The 24917-nt window shown below is 42.3% G+C and overlaps 1 protein-coding gene and 1 non-coding gene across 2 annotated transcripts; both read right to left on the bottom strand.

Moving 5' to 3' along the window:
- Nucleotides 1-3568: 3568 nt before the first annotated feature.
- Nucleotides 3569-22255, bottom strand: ARL6IP5 (ADP ribosylation factor like GTPase 6 interacting protein 5). The gene is made up of 3 exons (XM_007096335.3): nucleotides 21758-22255; nucleotides 6271-6488; nucleotides 3569-4158 (listed from the first exon to the last, which is right to left on the bottom strand). Exons 1-3 carry the CDS (start codon nucleotides 21931-21933, stop codon nucleotides 3986-3988), a joined length of 567 nt encoding a protein of 188 aa, XP_007096397.1. The 5' UTR covers nucleotides 21934-22255; the 3' UTR covers nucleotides 3569-3985.
- On the bottom strand, nucleotides 18831-18934 carry LOC122236802. Its single transcript, XR_006215053.1, has one exon. It is a non-coding gene; the product is annotated as a U6 spliceosomal RNA (small nuclear RNA).
- Nucleotides 22256-24917: the final 2662 nt, after the last annotated feature.

The following is a 24917-nucleotide window of genomic DNA, read 5'->3' as shown; positions in this document are numbered from 1 at the left end:
TTAATTTCTTACTGTATTAGTCAAGGCCCTCCACTGTCTGTTTCCGATTTAGTCATATTTGCCACAGATTCTTTATGCTCCTCTTGATAAGACATCCTCATGCACAGCCTATGCCTTTGCTCTTGTTAGCCCTTCTGTAGAACACCTTCAAAACACTTCCCTCCTGCTCTCCATTACAAAAGGCCTACCCATCTTTAAAGACCAGATCAGGTCATAATCCTCCATAAAAACCTTCCAGACAACTCCAAACCCAGTGTTCTTTCCTCTTTCCAAGTTCCTAGAGCCCTTAATTATCCATTCTAGTCACTAGATGCATAGAATCTGACTTCAAAACATTTTTTAATGTTTTTTTATTTTTTGAAGGTGGGGGGAGGGGCAGAGAGAGAGGGAGACACAGAACCCGAAGCATGCTCCAGGCTCTGAGCTGTGAGCACAGATCCCCATGCAGGGCTTAAACCCACCAACCATGAGATCGTTACCTGAGCTGAAGTCAGACCCTCAAACAACTGAGCCACCCAGGCACCCTTAGACTCTTTTATATAGAAGTGGCGTGAACATTAGAAATTAGAAAACCACACATTGATGCCTTTTCTCTCTTCTTTACCCAAGTGAATAGTTAGTTGTGCCTGCCTTCTTTCTCCTTTTATATAATCATAGGTGGTACATAACAAGCAAAACAGGCTAGGAGAGAATAGGCCTAATTGGGAAAGTTAAAAAATAACATTATTTAGAAGGACAGACCATGGGAAAGAAATATGGTGTTTACATTTTTTAAAGATAGTTTAGTGTGTGCAAAAGTATCCACATTTGAATAGCTGTAGTTTCAATCAGGTTTTACAATAGCCAGTGGCTGAGAGGTTTTTTCCTCCAATGTTACTGTTTCTATAAAACATCCTTGCATGCAAAGCAGGTTAAGAAAGGGCTACTGTAAATAAAACTTTGTGTCTAGCATATTCTACATCGAGAGGCTAAATGCTGTTGGGCAAAGTGCTCTAAACATGTTTAAAAGCTTACTGTTAGTAGTTGAAACTCTTGAAAGCCCGGTGCCTTTGTTTGTATAGCCACAGTATTAATAAAGTCAGGAATTTCAACGAGTGCTAATAGTCCTAAAAGAGGTGTTTATTCTTAGATGTGCCAAGGGAAAAGAGGATTCAAATTCATAGCTTACTGCTTCAGTGCACAGATTTTGTTAAGAGACAGGTAAAGCAGCTTACTTACACTTTTTCCATCAACTGACTCCTACCCTAAAAATTAGGTGAAGATTTTAACTTCTTCAGTGTCCTCTGGAAGGTATGCACGTAGATAAGTCACCCTCCTAAGATGTAATATCACTTGAAACTTGGTTTTTTCAATTTCTAAAATTTTATTTTTAAATAATCTCTCCACCCATTGTCAGGCTCGAACTCACAACCTTGAGATCAAGAGTGGCATGGTCTACCAACACAGCCAGCCAGGTACCCCTTAACTTGTTTTTATTTTATTTTTTTTAACGTTTTATTTATTTTTGAGACAGAGAGAGACAGAGCATGAAAGGGGGAGGGTCAGAGAGAGAGGGAGACACAGAATCCAAAGCAGGCTCCAGGCTTCGAGCTGTCAGCACAGAGCCCGACCCGGGGCTCGAACTCACAGACTGTGAGATCATGACCTGAGCCAAAGTCGGACGCTTAACCGACCCAGCCACCCAGGCACCCCTTTAATTTGTTTTTAAAATGCAATAATATATAGCACTTACATGCTACATGTGTATATCGTTATTATTCTAGAATTGACCACCAACCGTTAGTAATTATAATGAGTATAGTTTTTATTTAAGTTGTCACTTTTTCCAAATAGATTGCATTCTTTCTACAGAATTCATGTAGAAAGTGGAAGGGGCTAAAGTGTGTCAGGTTTAGAACAGGATCCCATTGGAATTCGATGTTATTCAGCTAGAAATTAATAAAATGTTAAAGTTTTATTAAACAGTACCATAGTCCCCACCTAATCCAGTGGGGATATGTCCTAAGACCCCCCCTTGGATGCCTGAAACCGCAGATAGTACAGAACCCCCTATATATACTGTTTTTCTCCTGTACATACTAGGAGAATGTTTAGCTTCTAAACCAGGCACAGAGATTAACTACAAAAATCATAAACTAGAACAATGATGCTGTAATAAAAGTTACGTGAATGCAGTCTGTCTATCAAAATTAACTTATTGTACATACTCACCCCTCCTCTGTGATGACGTGGGATGAGAAATATTCTACGTGATGAGATGAAGTGAGGGAATGTTGTAGGCGCTCTGATGTGTAGTGTTTAGCTACTGTGGACCTCCTGACGATGTGTCACAAGGAGAATCATCTGCTTCTGGACTGAGGCTGACAGCAGGTAACTGACGTGTGGTGGGGGGACCTAGCGTATTTGAAACACGAGCAGAGCGGGTCGTGCAGTATAGCACATCCTCGTTGTTTAAAGGGTTGTCACCGAGTCTCCCAGATATTTAGCACAGATGTGCATTAATAAACAACGTCTCTCACACACAGAAAATCTTTGATAAATTTTATTCTCCATATTTGGGTAAGGGTACAAACTCTAGACCATGGCTGTGAAGTCACGGTGGTAACGCTGTGCTAGAGATGATGGCTGCAGGTTGGCTGAGGAATAAAAATGCAAGAAAGATGGGAATGGCATATGCAGTTGCTTCTTATCTTAGGATGTACAGAGAGTCTCTCCAGTAAGTACCACTCCAGTTGTCTTCATAATTCAGTGTTAGGGAAACCCAAGTGTTTTCTACCCATCTATGAAATCACCCAATTGGCAAGCAAAACATTTTTGTATAACCTATTTCTAAATACATGAGAAATAAAAGGAAGAAAGTAAAAGGATATATAAACTCATGCTGTCGTAATTCTAATGCCTATCTGTAAAAACATGTGGTCGTAACAATTGCTATCTAAAATTTTCATGATTTGCAGAAGCCGCTGATCACTCCCACGTTCATGTCTTTTTGCTTGGTCATCTAAAGATGCTTTTCAGATTTCAAAAGATTAGCCATTATTGTTCTCTTTGTGCCCCTAAGGAATTAATAAAATGCACATTGATTTCCTTCCTTCTCAATGTTCCAGTTAAAAGCTAAACAGTGAAAAAAATACAAGAAACATTATCTTGGACACCTTCTTGCCATAACAACAAGAAATATGCAATATAAACAGAACTCAAGTTTTATTTTTTTGTTGTTGCTTTTTTTAACAAGACTGTCAAGAATAATACAGGTTCCGTAGCTCTAACCTCCTTAAAGAAGATGACATTTAATTTGCAACAAATACCTGCTAGTGAAAAGGCATTACTAGCATTTTAAAAATTTGTAAAAACTTGACAAAATATCTCCTAAACAGCAATCTTTCTATTTGTAAACAAAATAAAAACAACTGGTTTATCCAGTTTTCACTGCACGTCAAACGGGTGGTAAAGTGATACAGATCATCTTTGATTTTAAAAGAAGAATAATAAAAGCTAAACTAAATTAGACTCCACATATTACAGTCCCAGGGAATATTTTTGGAGGAGAATGATGCGGGTGGGGGCGGGGGGGGGGGAGGAGGGTGGTGCTTAAAACAGGCTAACACATGACATCTATTTTAACAGTCTTTTTTCATTTACTCATATTGCCTTGATACTTTACAATTATTTTTTTTCCTACAAGTTAACTGTACTGTTGCTGTACAATCCATAATTCTTTTTATTTCTCTAAAGAAGTAAGTGTGATCCATTTCCTATCAGTTGCATAAACACACTTGAAACTTCAGGCATAATAGGAGGGTAGATTCTTTCAGTTTCTGAGGGCTTCCCTCTGTCACATCAGAGATGTTAACAGCTTGGCCTATACATGCATGCTGCCAGAGATACTTGGGTGGTACAGGCACCTCCTATTTCAAGAACACAAATGGAAACTAGGTCTGCATAAGGACAAACCACACCTGGATGTCCGTGGCAGCCCTTATATTTATTCCTTCACTTTGCTGATATAGTCAGCGAATTTGGAGACATTTTCTTCCTGCTGTTCTAGGGCATCTAGGACAATGCCCATTGGTGTCCTCTTCAGGCCTATTCCCTCCATTTTATTCTCCAGTTTGTTCTTGAGGTTCCGAAGTCTCAATGACGCGTGGATGAACATCACTACAGAAAAGAGAAACATGGTTAGCACGGAAGCAACGGCTCTTTGCCCATTGCAGCCTTAGGCTCCCCATCTTCACACTTTGGGTCAACTGCCACGGTTAGCTGTAGTCCAGTCTGGTTCTCCAATTTACCCAAGTCCTCACATGGATCCTTGGACTTGATATAAAGCTGTTTAAGTCATATATTAAGTGTTCTTTGTGTGTGAAGGAAAACACAGCAGGCAGGACTGTCATCTGCCAACCACACCTTCTCTTTTTCACGTCCATATTGTTACCTTTTTAGCTGCCACTTAAATGGCTTGAAATTCAAAGTGAATCAGTGTGATTCCAATTTACATAAAAACCTTACACAAAGTTTTCGAGAAAGGAATTCATGCTCAATTCAGGGATTATCAGGGATGATCAGGTGAAGTCCTCCTTGGAGGCACCTCCTGAGGCATTTTTCCAAAGTGATGGATATAGATGTATAGATAAAAACTAAAGGTTTTACACATGCCAGGTACCCTAAAGTTTCCCGAATTTGCTTGATCATTTAGAATTACTCATGTTGTTTATTGAGAAACATTCCCTGGTCCCTCTCCTGGACCTCCTGAACCAGAACCTTAGAGGGATGGGCCTGGGATCTGTATTTTAAATAGGCATCCCACGTGATCTACCAGGAGCGATTTTTCAAACTGCTGTGTACATATAAATTGCCTGCAGAGCTGTTACATAGGCAAATCCTAGGTCTCCACCACCCAAAATTCAGACCAGTAAGACTGAGGTAGGTTTCCACAATGTAAAATGCTAATATTCACTCTGGATGAATCTCATATAGGTGATCTTGGACCATCATTTTAAGAAACACTGGTGTGCATTTTATCTGGAGGCTCCCAATCTAGACTGGCCATTGGAAACATTTGAGGAGCTTCCTAAAAATACAGGTTTTGGGGAGGAGCACTGTCAACTCACAGACTCAAGATCTCTAAGGGATATGGCTGGGAAATTTGTGCTTTTTACAAGTGTCCTACATGATTCTCAAAATCATCAAGGTCTGGGAGTCACTAATCTTGTCTAACTTCCTTATTTTATAGATGAGTGAACTACAGCCCATATAGGATACCTGGTCCAAAGCACACGGCTGGTTTCCAGCATGTCTAGGAAGAAAAATCTGGACCCTTGATCTCTACCTATGATACATTTCATTACACTGGCCTGTCTCAGGCCCTGATGTAGAAAGGCACTGAAGTTAACAAGCTGTGTGTCAAAGCAGAATCTTTGAAATACTGAGCCTCTAGTATATAGGGTAAATGTGAGGAATATTTTTGAAAGTCTTGACTTTGCTGATTGAAATATTTTTTCCAATAAGGTGTGGGATCCATCTATAAATATTCTGGGCTTAATCTCACATATCCCCAAACAAGCAACTGATTTTATTTAATGGAAAAAATACACATGTGAAATGCTATTAATAAGTTAAAAGACTGTTCTTGTCACTTAATATAATCGAATTTTAAGTAGATTTCTGCTGATGAGACTGGAACTATATCTGTTTTCTATTTCAGGTTTCGAGTGTTTGGGATCTCAGCAAACAATGCATGTAAAATTTAGAAAATATCTAGTTCTCTTCACCAGAACTGGAATACTTGGTAACTATATTCTGGGCCAATTATTCTTACAGACTTAGGAAAGTTGGACACTAAACACGATATACTGAGTAACTAGAGAGTAACTAGTTTACTTCCCAATGAAATACATTCATTCTTGCATCAGTATGAATGCATCAGTATGAATGCATCAGTATGAATGGCACTTAAAGATTGAGAACAGACTTGAATATCAGACCAATCTGGAGGTCAGTGGAGGCTGTACAACTTTCTTGCTGTGCGACTTGGGATTTGTACTTCTTTTGTTTATTGTTGTAGCCCCAGAAGAGTGTCTGGCACAGAGCAGGCACCCAGTAGACATAAATCTATGGACTTACTGCACCATTAGCCTTGATCTGCTGTTTCAGAAACTTGGGGTAATTTTGCAGACATGTCAACATGTGGAAGAAACAGGGTAGGATATTCCCAATGAACAATTGCTCCTACATTTTTTTGTTTAAGGCACAAGAAGACTGAGGTTCACTTACGCAACAAAGGAAAAGTGATGCCAAACACAAAGACCATGACTCCCCCGAACATGGATATGAGGAAGTAGCTGGCCAACATGACCACCATGACAAATGCTGTGGGGTACTGCTTCTTCATCCGGCGGAGGATGTCTTTGTTGTGTGCTGCCCACACAAACCCCGTGAACACCAGCACCACTACAATGCCTCCAAGGATCATGTTGAAGGGGCTCAGGAACCTGGAATGCGAAAAAATGAGGGAGCCTGGGTCAGCAGTAGTGGGAGCAGGAAGGGAAGATCAGAAAGGTAAGGAAGAGCAAATCAGGTGTTGAGTACTTACTCGGCATTCTATCTAAACTGGCTCATTTAATCCTCATAACCCGATGAGGCAGATGCTATTAATTTATTTCTCAAATGAAGAAAGTGAGGCACAGAGGTGAGAAAACGGTGGAGCCAAGATTCACACTTGGGTAGTTTGACTCCCACCAAAGCGGTCAGTCCGTCTCATTAGAGGTCCACAATTTTCAAAGACTCCCCCCCCCCCCCCCACCGGCCCCAAATCCATACATGGCTTTTATTGCATCTGTAAAATATCACAGATAAGTCTGAGGACACTGTATGTCCCTGCAGCGTGATGTTGACATTTTCTGAAATGTCAACAGTCCTATGGCCGAGAGTGGTCCTCATTCTCATAGTAATGGTAGCGAAGAGCTAAAAGGCCTTTTAAAATTTAAAAGAGACCGCCTCTTTTTTTTTTTTTTTTAATGTTTATTTATTTTTGAGACAGAGAGAGACACAGCATGAACGGGGAAGGGGCAGAGAGAGAGGGAGACACAGAATCGGAAGCAGGCTCCACGCTCTGAGCCATCAGCCCAGAGCCCGACGCGGGGCTCGAACTCACAGACCGCGAGATTGTGACCTGAGCTGAAGTCGGAGGCTTAACCGACTGAACCACCCAGGCGCCCCGAGACCGCCTCTTTTGAAGGGGCTGTTTCACTTTCATTATCTCCTGGGCTCTGGTGCACATCCAGTACAGTGCTCACATATTTTCTGAGCTCTGCAGGCTTATTCAAATCCTCATAGGAGTTGCCACAACAGACGCAAGTCATGTGACGGCCTCCGTGGGCCAGATCCAGCCTACTGTCACATATGTGTTTGCATTGGATGGTGTTTACAGAACTTTTATTTGAATTGCGCTGTTCAGAAAGTCCATAAAACTTGGGATTTCTAACTTCTCCTATAAACAAGAAAATTTAACAACAGTAGGCCCACTTTTCCACATGTCAGCCACTGGCTGGAGCACCTTCTCTTTCAGATAGAACAAACGCTCTCCAATTAGCTCTTGTCCTCCCACCATCTCCTGCATTTCTGACACAGAGGCCCCCATTGAGCTGCCATCGATCGTTGTTTTTCTAACAGCTGCCCTGCATTCTCTCTTACATAACCTGCCTGGCCCATGGAGGCATTTGAGTATATGACTCTTGGCAAAGAGAATCCATTATAATTCTTTAAAAGGGCTGAGAGTATCATTAGGGGATGGGTTATCAATGGAGATTTCCAAGCACAGAGCCTCTGGCTTCATTGTTACAGGAGTCAAAGGTTACATTACTGTTGATAATAAAGAAGAAAACTTAGATCCAGTATTTCATAAGAGAATGACTGGGTGTTACAGCCCCCACTCTTAACCAAACCCACAGTGAATACAGAACCCTGAATGTGACATTTGTGATCAGCAAGTCCCATGAGCTACTAACTTCTTACCCTCACAATAGGCTTGATGCGTATTTTACTTGGGAAGGACAATGAGGGTCAGTGTGTTTTCATCATGCTCTGAATATCAACATGACAGATTTGGAAATGAGGGACAGAAGCAAACGGGGCAATGGAAAGTGAAGCCAAGAGCTTACTTTCACTGAAATAAAACAGACGAAGGATTCATACTCAGAGCAGGATTCATATTCAGGATAACTAAGATTCTTTTTTTTTTTTTTAATCCCTTTAAATTGTAGCTCTGATTCTACCTTCTGAAACATAAAAGCTATCTGAAATAGTTTCAGATAAAAGTATCATATGCCTTAATGGGTGAAATTGGGGGTATAATCAATGTGAAAGTGCTTTGGAAAAGTTAAGAAGGTCTATTAAAATGCATGCTATTAAACAATGGTAAGAGTAGTATAGGAGTACATAATTTAAAGTTAAATCCCATAATAGTAAGTTGCTTATTTCATTCAAAACTCTTGCAAATACTTATCCTCCTACAGGCCATAAATCTCTTCCTCAGAATAGAGTCTACAGAAATAAACAAAAATGCCAAGATTGAGTTGTAACAATATTCACAGGAGTGGCATATGATTAAAAAGTTTTAGAAATAACGTGTATGGCCAACAATTGCCTAGAGGTGGTATATACAGCTATTTTAAATAATAATAAAAGAAGACACTAATAATATATTGAGTGGGCAAAAGCAACTGTAATTCTGTTAGGTGGAGATAGATATATACGTGTGATAGATATATATACATATATAGATATATACATGCGATAGATATATATACATATATATGTGTGTGTATATATATATGTATATATATGTATGTATGTATGTATATACATATAGTATAGCTCAGAAGTAGAAAGCTTCATAATTAGTATATTATTTTGTAATTAGAAATAAAATGAACATGCAACAAAGGAAAATATAAAAATATAAAAGCAACTGCTCCCTGATCCCAACCCAGGCTTGGCACAGGCTTGCTACAACAGCCTATCTTTACTTCCGTCATCTCTCCAATAACATGAATGCTATTTAAATTGATACTTCATAGCGAAGCTCTTCCTTCTCCGACCCAAACCTTGGTTCCCTACTCATTCTGCAGATCTTCTTCTGGCCAGGGTTCACCACCCCACTCCTCCAGGCTTTTCCAGTACCCAGAACATGAACTATTCTGTCTGTCTTTCACCACTTCCTTATCATCTGGGGGCCACAAGTCACTCTGTACTTTTCTCTCTTTTAAAATTTTATCTGGGTTATGCCCTATCTGCTGATTTAAGCCCAGAATCTGGGAAAGACAATTATAGGCCTGGAGAAAGGAAGAATTAGGACAAAAATAAAATCTTTTTCAGCAGGCGGTGAGGAAATGGAGTGGAGAGGCCCAGGAACTGTCACCGATTAATAAATCTCATTCCTAGCTCTCAAGAGATTCCAGAAGAAATTATCCTGAAAGACTACATTGGTTATACAGGGGTAGTAGCATCATGGGTAGCTTACACCCATTTGTTTATTAGTTTCACCCAAATATTTTTCAGCTGTAAAGAAAAGCAAAGATCCACATTAACTCAAAAAACTACAGTGGAGGGTTCAAGTTAAAGGAAACACTTTGCATAAAGTGCAAATAAAAGATGGATGGTTGGATGGTTGGTAGCAAAGTAGCAAAGGTATCCTACTCAGTTCTTTACAGAACACCTATTAAAATGATTCATGAGGTGAAGCATAAAATAAAGAGTATGCCAAGCTTTGTCTATTTTTCTCTGTTGAAGTAAAATAGGCATCTATGCTGAATGTCTAAATAAAACCCAGGACAAAGAACAACAAAAAATCCAGGCCTGACTCAAGCAATTCCAAATCTGCTTGTCACCTGTTCCTGTTCTTCATAGTCAAGGGAAAAGAACAGAGCACAGAGCCCTATAGAACTGGTTTTAGCTTACAACACGCCCAGCCACACAGTCTATAATTAGAAAGTAACCAAGTTTCCAAGCTGGAAAAAAATGAACAAAGTTACTCGGAGCAGAAACGATTTCCCCCCTTCTTCTGAAGTGCCATTCCATTCTAACAAAGAGTAAAATTTGTACCGCTCCAATGCCTTGGCGCCTCCCTGCACTTGGAGGAAAATAAAACACCTACACCACCCTCTAGAGTTTAATTTCATTTTCCAATGAGTGCAGGAACTGGGGAGCCAGTTCTTGTCTGAGATGAGCAAAGCTTTTAGTCAACAGCGGGGCTCTTAGTCACAGTGACCCACAAGAAAGCCCAAGAACCTTTAGGAAAAAAAACTTCCATAAATATGCTACCCCAGCTTTCATGGGCACAACTGCCACTGGGCTCTGATGGTGGAGTTTCACTTACAGGTAATCCCTGAAGGAGGAAGGGAGGGAGGAAGGAAGGCAGAGCGGTAGAAGGGAGGGAGAAGGACAGAGAGGAGTGGAGAGGACAAAGGGAGAGGACAAATGTAACTTTCTGTCCTTGGTGGAAATGGGACCTAGTTGAACAAGTCAAAAGCATTCAGTATGTTTTCCTCTTGTGGGATAAAAATATATACCTATATGCATACACATCCTATTCCATAAGTAAGTCAGTAAATAAATAAATGTAATGGTTAAAAATTCTAGTGGAAACATCCACGGTTGTAAAGAGGTTTACAATCCCATCACAGAATCCTGTAGCAGCGCGTTCAAAAATAAATCAGTTCAGTCCCGTTGCACAGATGAATAAACCAAGGCCCAGAGAAGCGAAGAAACCTATTTCTAGGGGTCTAGGGGAGAGAAAAGGGTGCCAGCTGATGTAAGTGTGACAGCAATTCATACTATAACCCGTTGTGCATTGTTGAGCAGCTTCAGGAACCTCCCCCACGCCTTCTCAGTATTCTTCCAGTTGGGGTCAGCAATGAAGCATCGTTCTGGGAAATCCCGTGGCATTCTCACTTCTCTCTGAAAGAAGGTTGCTGTAAGCAGATGTGGACACATGTCCTCAATGTACCAACATGAATCAGGTAGCTATAGCTATGGTTTTAGCACAAGTCCCTGAAGGGGGAAGAAAAATCTTGGCTGGTCACAGAACTTCAGAGCTAGGACACATCTTGAAAAATGCATCTCATTCTACATATAAACAAGCTAACGAACGGACAGGTTAGTAAGTACGTCCTCAAACCCATCAACTATAGAGTTGGCGATAAAAGTTTACCAAAACAGAGGTTCTCAGATCGAGTCAAGGGCACACCTGGTGACTCCTGTCACACTACAATGCCAACAAGAGTCAAAAAGGCAGTGAAACACTTTCCGGGCAGGGGAAGAAGCTTCGCATCGAGTTCCAATTTTCTAACCCAAAAAGCTATTTTTGTAGTTTGGTTCCTGAGGAAGCCTGACTCACCAAGAAAGGGAGGGAACAATTTACTCACAGTGGCTCTCTCTAAATTGGTCATGTTTTGCTGTGGTCCTGAAACAGCCAGAAGAGTCACTGCAAATATGAATCCACCCATCCATTCTCTTGCTTCTCCTTGCTCTTAGAATAAAAACACAATTCGTTACACATTCTCCAAGGCCCCACAGGGTCTGGCTCCTGCCTGCCTGTACCTCCAGGGCTGCTACACACAGTTGTGTAGTTTGAACCCAGCACACGGAGGCGGAGACCCAGCTGAGGTAAGCAGGGGGGCGCCAGTCCAGGCCACAGTTCACTCACTACACAATCTAGCTTAGACTGCATCTGCCAGGAGTAAGGGGTGTTTTTAATAATGAGTATGAGGGGACCAAGGGCTGGTAGCCCGGCCTGTGCTCTCCTCGTACACCGCCTCCTGATTCCACACCCCGTCCTCTGGGGTTTCTCGAACTCGCCCTGGGTCTGGCCCCCACAGGCCTGCACACAAGCCATTCTTTGCCTGAGTCACTCCTACTGCCTTCAACTCCCAGCCTAATCCATCTCGCTGACCACATGATAGCACCATAGGCCTCACTTTCATTGCCCTGATCACAGAGGTGGTTTTACATTTACCTGACTGCGTGTTGGATGAATGTCTCGCACTAGAGATGAAGCTCTCTAAGGGCCGGGACTGTAACGTTGTCTCCCTGGCACCTGGTACAGGGCCTGGCATACAGTAGGTATTCAATACGTGTTTGTTGAAAGAAAGAAGAAAGGTAAGTAAGGATCTAGCGTACTTTCATGTTATTTAAAAGAAGCCCAGGAACTTTCCATGGCCACGAGTGAAGCGATGGGAGATTTGTCTTGGACGAATCACTCTTACTCTCATTGTACACTAAGTATTACTGGAGAAATAGTCCCTGTCTTTGTACCTTCACAGAGTTGTGATGAAACAAACAGAGGAAAAAGAAAAACAGGAAAGTTTATGTGAATGCCCGTGCAGGTGGGAGTTCTAATGATCATGACATGTTCGGATGGGGTGACAGGGCCCTTTGGCTGGCCGGCAGGAGGAACTTGGTAAGTCTTGCCACGAGTACGGCTGGGGGCCAGGAGGGAGAGTGGGGTGGCGCAGAGGGAGACTTGTACTCCCGCACACCTGTCTATATAGGCCCCTCTTGCTCTGTGACTCCTCTGATAACCCCGAGGGTCTCCCATGGTTGCTTTAGCTTCCCTACCTGGCTTCCATCTTGGCAGGAAATATTTCTGACTATAAAGTATAAATGGAAAGGTACAAATCAGTTTCGAGTCAACACGATCAGTGTCGCCTAGGCCTAATAATCACTAGGCAAAGGAGCCTTCAGGGCACTGAAAGTGGGATGGGAGCCTGTCTCTTTTGTCACAGAAAGGGCATAGTAACCTAACGTTGAGATTTTCTTAACCAATTGAAGTAGGAAGACCCATAGTATTTATTGCATTCTTGCTGTGTATGTATAGCTATTGCATCCTGGGTACTTGGCAACATGAAACTAAACATTCACATCCAAATGATCCATCGTCTTTGCAGCAGTTGGCATGTCAAAAGTATTCACAATAAGGGGCGCCTGGGTGGCGCAGTCGGTTAAGCGTCCGACTTCAGCCAGGTCACGATCTCACGGTCCGTGAGTTCGAGCCCCGCGTCAGGCTCTGGGCTGATGGCTTGGAGCCTGGAGCCTGTTTCCGATTCTGTGTCTCCCTCTCTCTCTGCCCCTCCCCCGTTCATGCTCTGTCTCTCTCTGTCCCAAAAATAAATAAAAAACGTTGAAAAAAAAAATTAAAAAAAAAAAGTATTCACAATAAGACATATCTTATGAACCTCCATGTTTTCTTTTGTGTTTATGAAGCTAATGGCTTATTTTATTTTTAATAAGTAACAAATTGGGCCTGGTTTAGAAGCCATACATCTCATACTTCCCTCAGTGATGCAGCTTCAAATAACAGCGTACAAGGCTCTGATTAGATGGCCACTAATCCCTTTTAAACGTTGCATCACGGCAAATTTCTAACATATACAACAGTAAAGAGAATAGTATAATGGACTCTCGTGTATACTAATCATTGCTTTCAGCAATTAGGAACCTATGGTTACCCTCACAACAAATAATGCTTTTAAGCTGCAGTAGAAAGATATTTGTTTACAAACTGTTCTTTCTGAATCCTTTTAGTAAAGTAAATTAAATCGCCTTCACATGGCAGGTTCTTACAGCGCTGGCTGAGGAGGCTGGGGTTGGGCAAATGCAAATGAGTCTGGTGACACATAATCTTCCATCTTACAAGTAGGCTCCTGTCCACCTCCCACCAACACCCAATTTCTGCCTTCCCTTCTGTTTCTCTGAGGGACGAGCCACACTCACGGCACACTGAAGCAGATAAGTAGAAGCAGGAACCAAAGCCTCAGTTTCCCACTCCGGATGGACTTTCTGCCATCTCGGTGTCCCCATTAGTGAAGGCTCCATCTAAGAGCAGGGTGAGAAATCCTATTTATGGTAAACACTTGCAGAACAGAGAGGCAGCCTGCAGCTTTTGTCCAAGATCACAGGCTTGAAAGTGTTCTCTGAAGTAAGAGAACAAGCCCAACGCAACAGACAGAGGAGGATCTTACGGGTATGTATTCTGAAGCTGAGTGATAAAGGAGAGAATTCATTTGCCCAAAAGAAAAACAATAAGAAATTCCCAATAGTGCTGCACAAATTTGGTATTAAGTGGATAGGTCAAGTTCATCTTTTAGAACTCAATTTCTTATACAGAGGTCTTGGCCCCTACTAAGTAGATTGAGAGCTTTTGCCTTCTACAAAAGGGGCCAGGAATCCCAAATATGCTCATTTGCACACTTATCCAGAATCACTGTAAATCCTAAAGTAGGAAAGGAGACAGAAACAACCAACCCCCGACTGATGGTGGTGGGAGTGTTTTTTTTAAAAAGTGTGTGGGGAGAAGCCAAGAACAAGGTTGCATAAATGGTGTCCAAGGATTTAATGAAAGACAACCCTTATTAGATGAAGAATTTTGAGATTAAAATTTTATTGGGTGTTGACAGACCTCGTAAAGTTCTGTACTCATAAGAAGCACATCACCCGTCAGGGAAAGACATGCCAACATTGCATGTGCATACCTCAAGTGTAGATAAAAAGGTATGGGAGAGCAGGAGAAGATGAATTCTAGGAGGATTAGGAAGGCAGGGTGGAGTTGTATTCCTGCTCATATCCTCAGGGCCTAGACACTGTATGACACGGAGTAGGTGCTCAGTAAATACTTGTTGAACTGAGTAAAAGACATGTCAGCTGTAGGTGAGGAAGAGAAAATTATAATTACCCTTTCCTCTGTCTACATACTCAATGCCTTTCCCATTTTTAATACCTGAGTTTTGAAATTTGGCATCATAATGTACAGGAGAAATGAGATAAGTCGGGTTGAAAAGAATCTGTTTGGGGCACCTCGGTGGCTCAGGAGGTTAAGCTTCTGACTTCAGCTCAGGTCATGATCTCGCAGTTTGTGAGTTCGAGCCCCGGGTCAGGCTCTGTGCTGACAGCCTGGAGCCTACTTCGGATTCTGTGTCTCCCTATCTCTCTCTGTCCCTCTCCCACTCGTGCTCTCTCAAAAATAAACATTAAAAAAAGAAAAAAAAAAAGGAAAGAATATGTTTGTGTAGGTATTTCTGCACACTTGCTATGCTTGTATAAATATTAATTATTATGTGTGTAGTTTCATCTTGCAGCCTCTAGATACTACGCATGATGAAGGTAGGGATCACAGATTCTTATTCTGCACTGTATCTCCTAGCACAGTGCCTGAGAAGTCAGTAAATGCTTCATACTCTGTGGAGTGAATGGATAAAACAACAAAAATAAGAGTAATATTGTAGCATTGGTGTTGAAGCTGATTAATCTCAAAAACCTTTCCACCAGGTTTTGGCATAAAAGCACTGCAATTGATTTCATCTACAAATGTTTTAATACATTCCAACTCAGAGCATCCCAGGGCTCTCTTACCCTGATCTTCCCTTACCATCTAGAAACTTGGGGTTTTCATCCTTGCAGCATTGAAAGGTATAATCCATCTGACCATTTTTTAATACCAAAGGCTGTAGCCAGAAGGCTTAGAACGTATTATAGGACCACACTCATTCCGAAGAGATTAAAGCAATGCTCTTTTCAAACAGAAGTACCAGCCTTCCAGAAATCCCTTGCCATTTCAAACAACGGGTAGCATAAAGTGGCAGCTGCAGGTTTCACCCTCTGGTAACACCTCCACAGGCCACATGGTGGAGAGGTGCTTCAAGAAAATACAGGCTCATTTGTTCAGCGGCTACACGGTGCTGTCTTAAAGGGGAGGCCTGAACGTACACAAATGAAAATAAATGAGCCTGTTGGCTACAGATGCACTGGAGTCATTTATATGTTTGAATATTCTGTGTGTGGTTGGCGCTTCTGATGCCATGCCAGGAAATAAGAGTCCCGATGGCAGGGGGGATTTTGTGAGAATAAGACAGGCCAATAATTACAAATGTATGAGAGTCAGCTGTTCAGATGAATTAGGTTAAATAGGAGATGCAGAATATTTGCAGGATGATTTAACAAAAAAAGTACTTCATATCAATAAAAGAAGCTACTATTTAATAGCAGTTTTTGGTTCTAAGTAGCCACATGAACTCCAGCCTTTACATTGGTGAAATTGGGGGTTCGATGGGATCATTACTTCTCAACTTCCACTTGGGGATGTATATCAGAAACTACTTGGGGAGTTAAGATCCTGGACCATTCCAAAAATGATATATGTAGAATTTCTGAAGTTAACACCTGCACATATGGGTACATTTATTTAAATTTTCTCAATGTTTCTTTTGAACCAGACCAGACCAGTGCTTCTTAAATTTTAATGTGCCTATGAATCATCTGGGAGTCTTGTCGAAAAGCTGGCTCTGATTCAGTAGGTCCCAGCAGCTGGGAAGAGGCCTGAAATTCTGCATTTCCAAACTCCCAGAGTGAGAGATGCTGCTGTTCCATGGCCCGGAACAGATTTAGATTTCTCCAGCTCCACTCTTTTGGCATTCTATTAAGCACAAAGCAATTTCCATCCACAATCAGACTGTATCCCATACTGAGCATTTAAACTTCAAGTGTAGTTAGGTGTTGCCTTTGCATTTCACTTTGAAAATAGAGGCAGAGACTTGTATTGCTGTGTGTGAGGTAAGAAGAGTATCTAGGGGTTCCTGGCTGGCTCTGTCAGTGGAGCACTTGACTCTTGATCTTGGGATTGTGAGTTTGAGCCCCATTTTGAGCATAGAGATTACTTAAAAAAAGAATACTTAGTGCCAAGATGTATCGTGTCAAGGATGGAGACGGTAAGTTAGGTCCTCTTCAATCTTGATTTTAAAAATGCAAAGCCACTTTCAGCAAAATACACATTTCCCAGCTTGTTATTTATGCTATTCCTTTTAACCTCTTCTGAAGTGATGCCTGAATCTCAAAAGGAAACTGAAGTCTTCAAGGAAAGCAACCCAAGTGTTTACAAGAAGCACAAGTTGCAATTATGTCAAAACCACTGAAGTGTATTCATCCTCTAATACTTCTAAGAGAATACACAAGTTGTCAGAATTTCAAGTATACCTATAACCTAGAATGTAATATAATAACAGCAGCTAATGTTGAATTGTTATCACTTGCTAGGTCTTAATGTACTTTATATTAACTAAAGTCATACAATTCCTATTTTATAGGAATTCCAGAGCAAGTGAACTTTTGAGCAGAAAACTAAAAAAGCAACTGCCAGAATTCTGTCAAAAAATAAAAAGTCTGAGTCGGTGGAATCAGTACAGTCTTCCAGGCAGATTAATAAAAGAATGATAGCATAACAAATTTAATAAATCAAGGATAATCATCAAAGCCGTGTAAGTTTCAAATCTGCTCCATTCTTAGGTTTGAAAAGTCAGAAGCTGGGAGCTAAAACCAAACTGTTTTGCTAAGTAACTGCCAAGAACTCTGTTTTTGTAACTTGTTATAAACCAACTTATTTAGTGAAGGTGATCACTAAATTATCATGATTTTCCTGGCCACAGAAACTTGAGCAGGTGTAGTTCAAGGCCAAGGTTACCACCCCTGTGATTTCAACCAGGGGTGATTTTGACCCCCAGGGGACACCTGGAGTGTCTGGAGGCATTTGTGACTGTCACAGCTGAGAGCCTGGTTGCTAGTGTCATTCAGAAGGTAGACAGCAGGGATGTTGCTAACTGTCCTACAATACACAGGACAGCTCTCTACAACACAGAATTATATGATCCAAATTGTCACAGTGCTGATGTTGAGAAAACTTGCGGGAGAGTATTTCACCGAAATTCGACAAGGGCAATAGGAATTAGTGAAGAGCTTGACTTCTGATCTTTTCTAAATTGAATGTTTTACACGACAGTAATCCTGACCAACGGGTAGCAAGTGCTGTCAGCAACGACCCAGTTGGAATCACTTTAGGAGCATCTCCTTGCTATGTACTAATGTGCTGCTGTATGCTTCAAAATAATTTGTTCCATTAGGTAGGTTAAAAGCTGCCCCCGTGATTACGTTGAGGCCTTCTGTTCATTTATTTACATTTGCATTCACCAACTAAGCATCTGCTATATAGTAGGCCTCAGGGATACAGCGAATAAAAATAATGATAACCACAACAAGAAAAAGAAGAAATAATCACACACTAAACCCACGGTCTCTGACCTCAAGGAATTTATAGTCCAGAGTAGAGACAAGGAAACAGACAACTTAAAAGCCTGTGAGGTAACTACCAGGAAAGATAAAGGCACAGGTGTGTGGCCCAATTAACATAAGAGAGTGAGGGGAAAAGGGAAAATATTTCCTCAAAGAGATGGTACCAACCCTGCATCTTGAAGGAGAAGCAGGAGCAGGTAAGTTGGCAGCTGGAGCTTGGGTGGATACAGCTGCTGGGGTAAAGATGCTGTCTACGTGTTTCAGTAATCTCCATGATCATACCAAATGATGAAAAAAATAATAAGTAACACTTGTGGAACAAAAACTAAGAGCCGGACACTATTCTAAGAACCTTGTTTGTATTAACTCAGGTAATCTTCATAGAAGCTCTATGAGGGCAGGTATTATAATTAGTCTCATTTATAGAGGAGGAGGCTGAGGACCAGGCGTAGTTCAAGTCCACGCTTACAGAGCTAATGACTGGCAGCTGGGATTTAAAATTCACTTAATCTGGCTCTGTTGCTTGCACTCTTAACCGCTACTTTCTACTATTTGAAGAGCCAGGAGATAGGACGCCTTCAACAAGGGCTGTTAGCTAAGAAACTTACTCAAAACTAATGTGCTAGTTTAGTGCTAGAGTAGATCTACTGAGAGGAAGTCACATGCCTGGTAAACCATGCTTTTAGAATGAAGACAGACCTTATTCTTTTTTTTTTTTTTTTTTTCATATGGAACACTTAACAAATTTGCACGTTGTCCTTGCACAGGAGCTATGCTAATCTATATATCATTCCCATTTTAGTATATATGTTGCTGAACTGAGCATGAAGACCAAACTTCTACCCATGGATTATGAGGCCCTGCCTGATCAGCCCTCATGTACAGATTTATCTCTATCCTAATCCCTCTTACTGTCCATTTTTACCAAGGTAGCCCTTTGTGTCTTCTTTGGAGCTAGATGATAGGTGTTTGGTTTTCCTTCTTCCTTTCTGCAATCCGCAAGAACGGGCTCTCTCCATCCTCACCCAAGCCAGTTTTCAACACAGGAGCATTCACAGTTGAGGCTGGAGCCTTCTAACAATGCCCTGAGGCCCCTCCTTACTCTTAGGGGACAGAACACCCTTTGAACACGGTTCCTTATCCAGTAAACACCCAGGTGACATTTTCACACACACTGTACCAAGATGTCATAGGAAACTATCAGACGCCTGTAGAGGATCCAGATAAACAGCTTCTAATACTGCTCTGACCCACCCATCTACTGACATCATCAAGAGAGGAGAGTTCTCTTTAGAATGAGAAATGTTCCAAAATCAACTAAGCTCTCTGACCCTGAAGATACTTGGTTTCTTCCAGGTTTAAGAGATTATAATTCTAAACCTCATGACTCATAAGAAGATGGCATAGTAGTTAAGAGCACAAGACTGGGTCTGTGACTTTAAGCAAGTCATTTATACTCTTTGAGCCTCAGCAACAATAATAACAACGATAATAATATCATGTCATGTCACCTCATTGGGTTGTACAAAATAATACAGGTAAATTACTGAACAAAGTACCTGGTACACGGAGACCTCGATAAATGGTTGCTTTTGTTGTTATTAGATTATAAAGAAAGAAAAAAGTCATTTGTGGAAAAATTACCGAATGTGTGTTTGTGGACACAGAAAACAGTCAAGGATCATATACCAAATTTTTACTGCAGTATGGAGGAAATCTCCTATTTTACACGCATGTAATTTTCAAAACAATTTACTTCTGGCCTGCATCTTTTGTATGGCTTTAAAAATAAGGTCAATAAAAAATAAAGATGGCTCTTTTTCACTTTTATCTTCAAAAATGTCACTGCCAACCAACATATCCTATTTGAAAAGGAGAATGGGAAGGCCAACACTCCAAACTGCCTGAATTAGTAGGCTAAGGCACCATAATGAGGGAGCTATATTTAGCCAGGGGGCTGGACCCTGACCTTCACAGTGAAAAATGGATTCCATCAAAGCCTGTGTCTGGTCTGGGCAGTACACCTCTCTGAAAAGCAACAGTTTTCTTTGAACATTTGATGAGTCTGGGTCAAACTTTGCCCGATTAACAAAGTTTGGGGGCTACCTCAAAAAAGCCTCACCTCTAGATCACCAGACAAAATGTCTGGATTGCTTCTTTCCCAAGAGGGAGCAAAGAAAAAGAAAGCAAACCAACGGATACAATCCTATGTACTATTTGGTTTTTGTTTTAAAGACATTTTTTAGCATTCTGACAAAGGAGCCTCAAGCATAAGGTTAGGGAAAGGTTCTGGAGGCAGCTGCCTCAGGCCTCTTGGCAGCCACCCTCCCTCAAAGAGGGCTCAGAACCTGTGCCCTCCACACACTAAGCCATTCTCAGAGTTGGTGATTCCTCAAGCAACACAGAATGAGGGCCTGTGTCACTGTCTACCAAATCCCACCAATGAGCGTTCTCTTCCGCATGGGGGCAACTACTCTGAACCACATCTGGAAATTGCGAACTCTCTCTCTCCTCTGTGCTGGGTACTTGGTCCTACGGCTGGCTTCTCAACAACTGCCACCTGTCCATCGGCTAGAATTCACGTCTGATTGATCTTGTTGTGTTCCGAGCCTGGCACAGAGAAGTGACTCAATAAGCCAAAGACCAGCAAAGCAACTCAAGAAACCACCCTCTTTGGCCTTTCCCACCCCCGCCAAGTTTGGCTCTCTCCTCTTTCTCCCAGGCCAGCTTGCACTTCCCCTCTGTAATGGCAAGCGCGTTCCTTTATAAAGTCTGAGGCTGCCTCTTTAAAGGGGCGTAGAATCAGTCAGATCTAGAATATCACCATCCTCCAAAAGTAAGAGAAGCATTTCTTAAGGGGTAAACTACAAGAAAATGTGGTTTCTAGTAAAGCAGGTGCGTCTGCTGGAAGCTGTGGAATTCTATGTAACACAGAACACTTTCAGATCAGGCACTGAAAAGGCCTTGAATACACCGACACCAGGAAGTGAAAGCAGCAAGAGTGACCACACCTGACAGCTCCTGGATGAAAAAGCAAGAGAACCCCATTCCTGGGGTCAGCGCAGCCGTCACCCCACACCGGGAGATGCGTCACCAGGGAACACCCACCCTCTTGCTCCCAAGCTCAGATTCCTTGTACAGTGTGGCGGGCACTACGCAGAGAGATCGACAAAACACGTCCCTTCTTTGGTACCCTTTTTACACTAACACCCCAGAATGCAGAATCCGGATCCACACCCCGTCGCCCAAGTCTCCCAGGGCGGCGCCCATTCCCTCCAGCCCCAGGATAGGGTTTCACCACCTCCCTCTTTCTTATTTTTACAAGACAGGGGCACTGCGAACATCTCCTTCAGCAAGTGCCTAATCAGGGTACAGAGAGGAAAAAAAAAAAAGTCATTTTTCTTGTCCGAAGCTGGCAAAATGTCCTCACCCCTAGGAATCCCCCCACTTCTGGGCCCGAGGCGCGGGATGGAAAAGGGGACCACAAGACGGCTGCGGCCTCGCCCTGACAAGTTTCCACTGGCTTGACCGCTTGCGCTTGCCAGGGCGGAGGCTGGGTGTGGAGAGCTTTTCCACATCCAGGGATCTTGTGCACCGGAGTCCCACAGTACCGCCCTCGATCGGTGCCCCGGAGGGGGACCCCACTTACCCCACAACGGAAATCATCATGGCAGCCACCACCAGGTAGTTGGTCTGATAATAGAGCAGGTTGCTCACCACGCGGTTGTTCCATTTGGAAATGTCCCTGAAGTCCGGCCGGGCAAAGCGGTCAGAGCCAGGGAAGAAATCGTCCCAGGCACGGAGCGGAGCGAAATTCACGTCCATGTCTGGTCTCTCAGCTTCTTGTTCTTCCCCCTCTGGAATCTGGCGGCGGCGGCGGCGGCAACCGATCAGCTGAGCTGGGTTGGAGTTGACAGCCGCTCTGGCTCAGTCGGCTCTGAGGTTGGTGAGCAGCGGAACGAAAGAAATTGGGAGCGGGCGGGCGTTTTTCCTCTTCTTTACTTCTTGATTGGCTCTAAGAGGTTGGTGGTTAAAGGAAAAGTGGGGTCTCGCGGCAGAGCCAGGGGCAGAGTGCAAAATAGAGATGAAATGATAGAAAGAAACCAGCGGAAGTCCCCAGGCTGAAGCGAGATGGCAATGACTTCCCTACCAGTCCGAATACACACAGCCTCCTTTAAAATATCCCTTTTGAGTCTTTAACCTAAGAATGTTCTAGACTTTAAGGAAATTTTTTGCAGCTGTTCAGATGCCAGTCTAAGAGAAATGGAATGGAAGGCAACTATAGTGTTACTGAAGATGAGCTGTTTTTGAAAACTAACTAGTTACTAACCTCTGCACATCTGAATGCAATTCTCATGCTTTCTGTTTCACCATGAGTCACTGAGTGAAATCAGATTGGCAAAATGGGAAAGAAGGACGTGTAGAATGGAAAGGCTGGCTTGTTTTTTCACTTCTCTCTCTCTCTCTCTCTTCTGCAACTCTGTCTTTTCTGGACAAAATTATTGAACTTCTGTGCTATTCTGATACTGCAGTCACTCGAGTCACATCAGCCTTGAGCTGGGAGGTCATTCACATTTGAAAGCAAACAATGGTCTGCAGTGACCAATAGTGTACAGTAATCGCTTACAATTAGATATTACTGCTATTGTTATTAATAATAGCACAGTCCATGATTCATATGTATGGTATTAATAGTGCTTTAACCTGATTTATTCTCAGTGCTTTATTATGAACATCCTCTGATTTTTCTCTATCTTGCAGTTTTATTGGTGTGGCTGTATCTGAGTAGGCTTGATAGGGCACTAAAAGTTTGAAAACTTCAGTAGGATGCCAACAGATAAATTTTAAGTCCTTTCAAGGCACTATAAAAACACTGTGGGGGATTTTTAAAAAGGTAAGAAGAATTCAGCCTTGCCCTGCCTTCAGGGATCTTGCAATGCAGTGGAAACTAACTTAAATATATTACAGTAAGAGGAGTGCACCGTAGAGATGTGCCAGACCTTGGTGATCAGTTACAGGAAGTAGGAGGGTGTGGAGGAATTCCCTGGGGCTTAAGAATTTCAAGAGGCAGCACTGTGGGCTAGCTGAAAAAATGATCTTGGTCGTGACCAGCATACCAGCCCCATTAGGACCCTGCACCTGTTGGAGAGATCAGTGAGCATTTGGAGCTGTGACCAAGACCCTTCCAACTGCTCAGGACTGCATGATCATAAGCTGTCACATGTCTTTTAGTAATAGTATGATTCCTCATTGATCATAGGCAATTGATATGCAGTAAACGTTTGTTCAGCATATATTTATTTATTTGTTTAGGGGCACCTGGCTGACTCAGTTGGTGGAGTGTGTGACTCTTAATCTCAGGGTCTTTAGTTCAACCCCCTCCCCCCCCGCCCTCGACATTGGGCATGGAGCTTACTTTATTTATTTTTTTTAATTTTTTAAGGTTTATTTATTTTTGAGAGAGAGAGAAAGAGACACAGTGCGAGTGGGGGAGGGGCAGAGAACGAGGGAGGCACAGAATCCGAAGCAGGCTCCAGGCTCTAAGCTGTCAGCACAGAGCCCGACGACAGACGACGCGGGGCTCAAACTCACGAACCGTGAGACCATGACCTGAGCCGAAGTCGGACTCTTAACCGACTGAGCCACCCCGGCGCCCCAAGCATGGAGCTTACTTTAAAAAAAGAATGAATTTGTTTGTTTAAACCTCCAAAGAGGTTTAAAAATAAACAACAACAAAAAAAGCTGGATATGACTGTATTTACCATGATTTCCTTCTCCCTCTCTCATAAAATATTAATCATGCTTCTCTCTCTGGCTGCATATGATTTTTTTTTCCACTACACATTTCTACCTTTGTCAAAATCATTTCAAATAAAAATGGACAGATGTGGAATCCTTAATTTATGTCAGGTACTATTTGAAATGCTATTAGTAGCAGCTTTTTGCCACTTTTCATTCAGGGGGTCAAATTCAATGTAAAGGTTTTCCTGGGGCTCTTATGTCCACACTTATGCTTCTAGACAGGGCCACCTGAATATTTATCTGTCTGTATACAAACCACAGTGGATAGTCTAATAGTTTATGATATATTCCATTCCAATGAAAAAAATCTGTTGCATGTCTGTTACTTTCATTGCTGGCTGTCTCTAATTGGTCAGTCTGAGCCAGTGGGAGTGCCTGGTGTCATGTACCAAAACACCACCACAGGAGTCTAGGTGTTAGATCCAAGGCACACAGATGCCGGGCTAGATGCCTCTGCAGACCTCTTCTCCATCCAGCAGCACCCTGTTCCTGGACCTCAGCTTCCTCCCTGTGAAATAGGTAGGTTTGGACTAGGTGATTTCCAAGGCACCTGTTGGTTTCTATTATCTGAGGGGGCTGTGGTGTTTGCTGCCACTAATCAAAAGATCTCCTGAAAGTAGCATTGCCGGGGTCCAGCCCACATGAGCCTGTTTTGAAAAGCACCGGTTTAATCTCAGTGGTTTCTACCTGTAGAGTAGTCTGGAGGGGGAAAAAAAGAGCTTTCTGGGTTGATGTTGAGACACCTGACCTGGGAAAGTGGCTGGTATCTCCTGCTACTGACTGTGGACTGTGAACTCTGTCCTCTCCCATTTACTGCCTGGCACTAATTTTCAGCTCAATGAATGCTATTAAACTCAACCTGATTGGGGAATAATAAAGGACAAAGAGGAGACAATATCATGATTTATTAACAGCAGCTACATTTACTGAGTACCCATTAGGCTATATGTATTCCACGTCAGTAGTTCTCAAACTTTATTTTGAATAGAATCATTCAGGGCCTTGCA

The sequence above is a fragment of the Panthera tigris genome, chromosome A2, assembly GCF_018350195.1.
Source record: "Panthera tigris isolate Pti1 chromosome A2, P.tigris_Pti1_mat1.1, whole genome shotgun sequence".
Lineage (NCBI taxonomy): Eukaryota > Metazoa > Chordata > Mammalia > Carnivora > Felidae > Panthera > Panthera tigris.
The sequence above is the reverse complement of the archived record's forward strand: the minus strand, read 5'-3'. Positions and strand labels throughout refer to the sequence as shown.

What these genes read in the sequence shown, in the direction of transcription:
- ARL6IP5 (XM_007096335.3), bottom strand. Translation starts at nt 21,933, where the DNA reads ATGGACGTGAATTTCGCTCCGCTCCGTGCCTGGGACGATTTCTTCCCT. An exon ending in ATGATGATTTCCGTTGTGGG is followed by an intron (nt 6,489 to 21,757) that starts GTAAGTGGGGTC and finishes TTCGCATTCCAG; the next exon opens with GTTCCTGAGCCCCTTCAACA. An exon ending in CATCACTTTTCCTTTGTTGC is followed by an intron (nt 4,159 to 6,270) that starts GTAAGTGAACCT and finishes TCTTTTCTGTAG; the next exon opens with TGATGTTCATCCACGCGTCA.